General features: G+C 48.4%; 1 protein-coding gene across 1 annotated transcript; it reads right to left on the bottom strand.

The window, feature by feature from the left end:
- Positions 1-3,563: 3,563 nt before the first annotated feature.
- On the bottom strand, positions 3,564-6,915 carry LOC123130617 (uncharacterized). The gene is made up of 3 exons (XM_044550460.1): positions 6,588-6,915; positions 5,287-5,361; positions 3,564-3,661 (listed from the first exon to the last, which is right to left on the bottom strand). Exons 1-3 carry the CDS (start codon positions 6,763-6,765, stop codon positions 3,588-3,590), a joined length of 327 nt encoding a protein of 108 aa, XP_044406395.1. The 5' UTR covers positions 6,766-6,915; the 3' UTR covers positions 3,564-3,587.
- Positions 6,916-7,470: the final 555 nt, after the last annotated feature.

The raw sequence follows: 7,470 nt of genomic DNA on the forward strand, positions 1-7,470 counted from the left end.
GTCGGCGGGATGACGTGGCGGCGGGGGATTGGTCGGGCGATGTGGCGACGGCCGGCGGACATGTCTGACGCGGTGAGGACGCGTCCGGCGGCGCGAGAGGGGGAGTTTTAGGGTTTCGGGGAAAAGATCCGAAAACGAAAATGAAGGGGTCTATTTATAGAGGTAGAGGGAGCTAGGAAGCTCCAAATGAGGTGCGGTTTGCGGCCACGTGATCGTGATCGAATGCTCTAGATGATGGAACAGGTTTAGATGGGTTTTGGGCCACTTTGGAGGGGTGTTGGGCTGCAACACACACGAGGCCTTTTCGGTCCCTCGGTTAACCGTTGGAGTATCAAATGAAGTCCAAATGACACGAAACTTGACAGGCGGTCTACCGGTAGTAAACCAAGGCCGGATGACAAGTCTCAGTCCAATCCGAAAAAGTTTAACACCCGCACACAAAAAGAGGTAGAAAGGGGCACCGAGTGACATAAGAGCACCAGATTGCAAAACGGACAACGGGGAAAATGGTCGGATGCATGAGATGAACACGTATGCAAATGAAATGCACATGACGACATGATATGAAATGCATGACACGCAAGCAAAGACAAGGCAACAACAACGAATAACTGGACGACACCTGGCACATCGGTCTCGGGGCGTTACAGGTGGCAATGGATCTTCCCACCCACCCAACCCAGGCTTTCAGAACAAGACTTCGTCTCAAGCTCCAAGATCAAGTGCTCCGTATCACCGTCCGCTCTCGGAGGTCACGTGCAACAAGTCTCAGCAGAAGGGTCACTATGCCAACAAATGCTTCAATCAGAGGCGTCTTCCTCCTCCTCCTCCTGTGAGATCTGCTAGTACCGCAGTGGTCAAGCATAATCCCAAGCACGTCAAGGTCAACATGATGAATGCAGCTCAGGTAGAGGACTCGTCAGATGTCATCATGGGTGACCTTCCTGTTAACGATATTCCATCAAAAGTTCTTTTTGACTCTAGTGCATCGCATTCTTTCATGTCATTCCCATTTGCATCGGAGCATGATTTTGGCACTAAGGCTTTACCTAAAGCATTGCAAGTTGTTTCTCCGGCTAAGCGTTTGAGTTTAGCATGATGGTCCTGGATATTTCTATCATGATGGGTGATTTCAAGTTTCTGGCTTCTCCAATGGTCCTTGGTAACTCAGATATCGATCTTATTCTTGGAATGGACTGGTTTCTAAGCACAAGGCTCAACTTGATTGTGCTGCCAGGCAGATTCAATTGACTCATTCGTCTGAGGATGTAATCGTCTTTGCCGCTCGGGATAATACCATCCGACTGTTTTCTCTCAATGAGAAGGGCGAGCTGGATGCCATCTCTCAGATTCCAGTCATTTACGAATATCAAGACGTATTTCCAGAAGAACTTCCAGGAATGCCTCTGCACCGGCCAGTTGAATTCGTCATCGATCTTGAGCCTAGCATGGAACCTGTTTGCAAACGTTCTTACAAGCTTGGACCTGAGGAGTTGAAGGAGCTGAAGAAGCAACTCGATATTTAAGAGCGTATGGGTCTCATCCGACCTAGTTCTTCTCCGTGGGGTTGTGGAGTTCTTTTTGTGAAGAAGAAGGATGGAACGGACCGACTCTGTGTCGACTACCGTCCATTGAACAAGAAGACTATAAAGAACAAGTACCCACTTCCCAACATCAATGAGCTATTTGAACAACTCAAAGGTGCTCAAGTATTCTCCAAGCTTGATCTCTGTATGGGCTATCATCAGATTCGCATTCATGAAGAAGATATCCCCAAGACAGCATTCAGAACAAGATATGGTTCATATGAATACATTGTCATGTCTTTCGGCCTCGTCAATGCTCCGCCAACATTCTCTCGCATGATAAACTTCATCTTCAACGCCTACACAAATGACTTCGTCTTGGTCTACCTCGATGACATTTTGGTTTTTTCAAAGAACAAGGAGGATCATGCCAAGCACTTGCGTTTGGTGCTGGATAAACTCAGAGAACATCAGTTATATGCGAAGTTTTCAAAGTGTGAGTTTTGGCTCGATGAGGTTCTCTACCTTGGGCATATCATCTCTGCCAAGGGCATAACGGTGAATCCTGAGAAGGTGTCTGCAATTATGAATTGGGAACCACCTCAGAATGTGAAGCAACTCTGTAGCTTCCTTAGGCTCGCAAGCTATTGTTGAAGGTTCATTGATAACTACTCTAAGATCACGAAGCCTCTTTCCAACCTTCTCCAGAAGCACGTCAAGTACGTTTGGTCTCCTGAATGTGATATCGCTTTAAACACCCTGAAAGAGAAGTTAGTCACTGCTCCAGTTCTGACTCCTCCTGATGAATCCAAACCGTTTGATGTCTTCTGTGATGCTTCCCTTTAAGGTCTTGGTGCAGTGTTGATGCAAGAGAAGAAAGTTGTGGCCTATACCTCTCGCTAGTTGAAGCCCAACGAAAAGAACTACCCCACTCATGACCTCGAGTTGGCGGCAGTTGTCCATGCTCTTTTAACTTGGAGATATCTCTTATTGGGAAGAAAAGTGGACATCTTCACTCATCATAAGAGTCTCAAGTACATCTTCACTCAGCCTAATCTCAACCTCAGGCAGACTCGTTGGGTCGAAATGATTCAAGAGTATAATCCGAGTATTGAATATACACCAGGCAAGGCCAATGTAATTGCTGACGCATTAAGCAGGAAGGCTTACTGCAACAGTCTGATTATCAAGCCTTACCAACACGAGCTTTGTGAAGCTTTCCGCAAACTCAATCTGCAAGTTGTTCCTCAAGAATTTTTGGCCAACCTCCAAGTCTCTCCTACTTTGGAAGATCAGATTCGCGAGGCTCAACTTCTTGACGCTATGGTGAAGAAGGTGAAGATTGGGATTGCCAAGAGTCAACCCAAGTACAAGTGTTATCATCTTGATGACAAGGATACTCTATTCTTCGAGGATCGCATTGTTGTGCCTAAAGGTGACCTTCGCAAAGTCATTTTGAACGAGGCTCACAATTCACTCCTCTCTATTCACCCTAGAAGTACAAAGATGTACCAGGACCTCAAGCAGTCGTATTGGTGGACTCGAATGAAGCGTGAGATTGCTCAGTTCATGAACGAATGTGATGTCTGCAGAAGAGTGAAGGCAGAACACCAACGACCAGCTGGTCTCCTCCAACCTCTTGCCATTCCAGAATGGAAGTTTGACCATATTGAGATGGACTTCGTGACTGTATTTCCAAAGTCCAAGCGTGGCAATGATGCTATCTTCGTTGTCATCGACAAGCTCACTAAAGTGGCTCATTTCCTGTGACGCCCTCGATTCAATCATACACTAAGCATACACGAAAATGTGTATGATCAATATCAAGGACTCACGAGAAGATATCACAACACAACTCTAGACACAAATTAAAATAATACAAGCTTTATATTACAAGCCAGGGGCCTCGAGGGCTCGAATATATAAGCTCGAAAACACAAGAGTCAGTGGAAGCAACAATATCTGAGTACAGGCATCAGTTAAACAAGATTGCCTTAAGAAGGCTAGCACAAAAACAGCAACGATCGAAAAGGCAAGGCCTCCTGCCTGGGAGCCTCCTAACTACTCCTGGTCGTCGGTGGTCTGCACGTAGTAGTAGGCATCGATGGTGGCATCTGACTCCTGGGCTCCGACATCTGGTTGCATCAACCGGAAAGAAAAAAAGGGAAAAGGGGGGGAGCAAAGCAACCGTGAGTCCTCATCCAAAGTATTCGCAAGCAAGGATTTACACTACATATGCAACATTATCAAAAGAAGGCTGTATATGTGGACTGGCTGCAGAAATGCCAGAATAGAGGAAAAGCCTAGTCCTATCGAAGACTAGCATCTTCTGAAAACCACCATCTTGCAGCACAGGAGGGAGTAGAGTAGCATAAGTAAAGTAGTAATAGTGTTATCAACCTCGGCCAGAGATCTTTTCTCGACTCCCTGCGAGAAAGTAATCCCAGAGCCATACTATCAAGTTGTCATCACAATCCATTTATCATCACCATCCAGTTCTCATCACAAGTATCAAGTTCTAGTTGTATCAATCGGGATACAACTCCAAGTGTCCGTTACCATAGGACAGGCTATTGATAGATGTTTTCTCCCCTGCAGGGGTAAACCAACTTACCCACCATGCTCGATTAACTCCGGCCGGACACACTTTCCTGGGTCATGCCCGGCCTTGGCCAAACAATACGCCGCAACCCGACCTAGGCTTAATAGAGAGTCTAGCACGCCGGACTAAACCTATGCCCCCAGGGGTCATGGGCCATCTCCCCGGGAACTCCTGCACGTTGCGTACGCGGCCAGTGAGAAGACCTAGGTACCTCCTTCAACAGGTAGGTGCTTTCTAGTCCAACCCGGCGCGCGCTGCTCAGTCGCTGACGTCTATTAAGCTTCGGCTGATGTATATGACGCAGAACGCCCATACTATGCCCACGTGATGGTTAGTGCTATCAGGCCAGAGGCCCCTCGGATCAAATATCCAAATAGTAGTGGATTAGGAACACGCGGTAACGAGCAGAGACTCACGATCGATGTGACTCCATCGCCCCGTCTCGAGTACTTGCGGCAAGGGCTAAGAATGCCCGGCCACGCCTAGTAAGTATCTCGCGGGCACCTTCCAGGTCAACCCGACTCCACATCACTCGCTAATAAGCTTGTGCGGGTACCCCTCAGGGTCGACCCGTCTTTAGTATCATGGCTTAGTGTATAGTCATAGTAACCACAGTAACTGTGTGTCTAACACCAAGGAGAAAACCCGAGGAATCACCCCTGGTGAATTACGCTCGATGTTATCATCAAGGTGAACGTAAGAGGATTCATCCTCGAGGTTCACACTTGAGGGGTTGCACGACAGAGCGGTAACGGAAGTGGTTAAGGAGGAAATCACCCTCGATGACCTCGACCGTATAGCTACACTACAGAGATCTCATCAGGAGTGATGTAAGAGGTTCCACCCTCGGCACTCAATGGTAACTCTGCAGAGTTGTACAACTAGGGGGTGATGTACGGTGTCGGGGCCTGGACGTCGATCACGATGATCGAGTCATCGAACATAAAGCGAGGCAACTGGGACAAGGTGGGGGTCACTGTTGGATCATTAACCAACCTATACTAAGCAGTTTAGGATAAGCAGGTAATGTATGAAAGCAGGTAACAATAACAGGCTATGCATCAGAGTAGGATCATACAGAAAGCAGTAGCAGTTCTAATGCAAGCATGATAGGAAAGAAATGGACGATATCGGAATGCTCAAGGGGGGTCTGCTTGCCTGGAAGCTTCGCTGAAAGGGAAGAAGTGTCGTCGCCGACGTAGTCGATCAAAGGGGCGGCATCGGTCTCGGGGTCTACCGCAGAGAAGAGCGGGAAGAAACAATAAATATAAAGCAGACAAAGCATCATAAAGCATAACATGGCAATAAGATGTGTCGGAAGTGACCTAACGCGGTAGGAGGTGATACCGGGGAAGGGGGGAAACATCCGGGAAAGTATCCCCGGTGTCTCGCGTTTTCGGACAGATGAACCGGAGGGGGAAAGTTGCGTGTTCACTATGCTAGAGATGCGTGGCGGACGAACGGGCTGCGAAACCGGATTCGTCTCGTCGTTCTGAGCAACTTTCATGTACAAAGTTTTTCCATCTGAGATACGATTTATTTTCTATGAATTTTCAAAGTTTTAAAACATTTTCTGGAATTCTTTAAATTCGAAAAAAAAAAACAGAATATACTTTTTATACACACACACAGCTAACCTATTAGAATGACAGGTGGGGTCCAGTGGCTGAGTCAGCATACACGGTTAGCAAGTCCATAGTCAATGTTTGACCTGGTCAAAGTGTGAATAGTGGCCATGGGGCCTACTTATCATTGACTTAGACATTTTTATGTTTGCTTTATCTTCTTATAAACTAAGAGTGGGCCAACATCTCATTAGCAATTAGACTAACTTAGCACTAAAATACTCCTAAACTAAACCTACTAGTAATTAAAAAGGGCAAGTGCCAGAGGCACAACGCCTCATGGTTGTGCTCACACACGCCACGCCGAGGCACTTGGCCATGGCTAGCTTCAGTGTACAGCGGCAACAGCTAATAAGCAATGAATAGCAATAGTGCAGCGCAGCAGCTCGTGAGTAGCAGAAGCCAGCAGCAGAAGCAGTAATAAGCAGCGGCACCGCCGGAGCAGCAGCGCGGCAGAGGCGGGCGCAGCCTGGCGTGGCAGCAGCAGCAAGGCAGAGCAAGCAGCAACAGCAGCGTGAGGAGCATTAGCAGGCAACGAGAAGCAGCAGCGCAGAAACGATACAGAGCAACAGTAGACAACGAGCAGCAGCAGCGCGGCCGGGCGCGGTGGCTAGCGGGCGGGCAGGCGGCTGCGCGGGGCAGCAGGGATGTGTGCGGACGTGCAAGGGCGACGGCAAGCGGGGCGGTCGAAGGGAGCGGCCGGACAAGGCAACGCGCAGTCAGGGGCGCGTGCTCGCGCCGGAAGCAGAGTTTCGGGCGCGGCCTCGGGAGGACTTGAGCGGCGGCTACGTCGACGGAAACTAGGGAGAAAGGCAGGGGATCGGCGTTGCTCACCGCGGGAGGGCCGATGGCGTGCTTGTACGGGGCCGGGGTGGACGAGAAGACGCGGATCGACGGCGAGGACGCGGTGGCCGTGGCGGAGACAAACGATGAGGGTGACATTGACGTTGCTCCCCGAGCTCGATCCAGTGGTGGAGACGATGAAGTAGATGACGGAGAACCTCATGGACATGGCGATGCAACGATGGGAAGTCGGTGGCCGCAGGATCGACAAAAGCGCGGTGACGACATCTCGGGCACGAGGTTCAGAGGAGAAACGCGAGTGGGAGAGAGGAATTTTGGGGGCTAGGGTTCGTCAACGGAGTCGGGGGAAAACTTATACACCTCTAGGAGCGCTCGGATGAACGACACGAGGCAATCCGGGCATGGACGACGTGTGTGCGCCATGGCGCCCCTGCCTCTACATTCCTCCTGAACGTGGAGAAAGAGAAGGCCCGTTGAGTGGGCTGGGCCGTACTATACCTATGGGCTGTACGTGAGCAGTGTTGTCTCTGGCCTTTTCGTTCCTTTTTTTATTAAAGCTTTTAGTTCCTGTTTTAGATTTATTAGAGGTACCAAATGAGTTTTTTTACTTGTGAAACTTTGCACATAAATCAAGCGCAGTAATATTAGATGCCACAAAAAAGTTTGGGGCCCAAAGAAGTTGTCTAACTATTTTTAGAAATTGTAAATGTCAATTTTAATAGCTGTTGTACCACTAAATAAAATTCTAGGGGCATTTTGGGAATTCAAAAGAGGTTGGTTCCAACATGACAAATGTCCAAGGATTATTTTCCACCCTTTGAACATTTTAGTTTTCAGGTTTGGCAAATATGAATTTTCGATTTTAGATTGGATTTGAATTTGAATTGTGATTTGGATCAAGTGAAGATTAGCA

This window comes from Triticum aestivum, chromosome 6A (assembly GCF_018294505.1).
Source record: "Triticum aestivum cultivar Chinese Spring chromosome 6A, IWGSC CS RefSeq v2.1, whole genome shotgun sequence".
Classification (NCBI taxonomy): Eukaryota; Viridiplantae; Streptophyta; class Magnoliopsida; order Poales; family Poaceae; genus Triticum; species Triticum aestivum.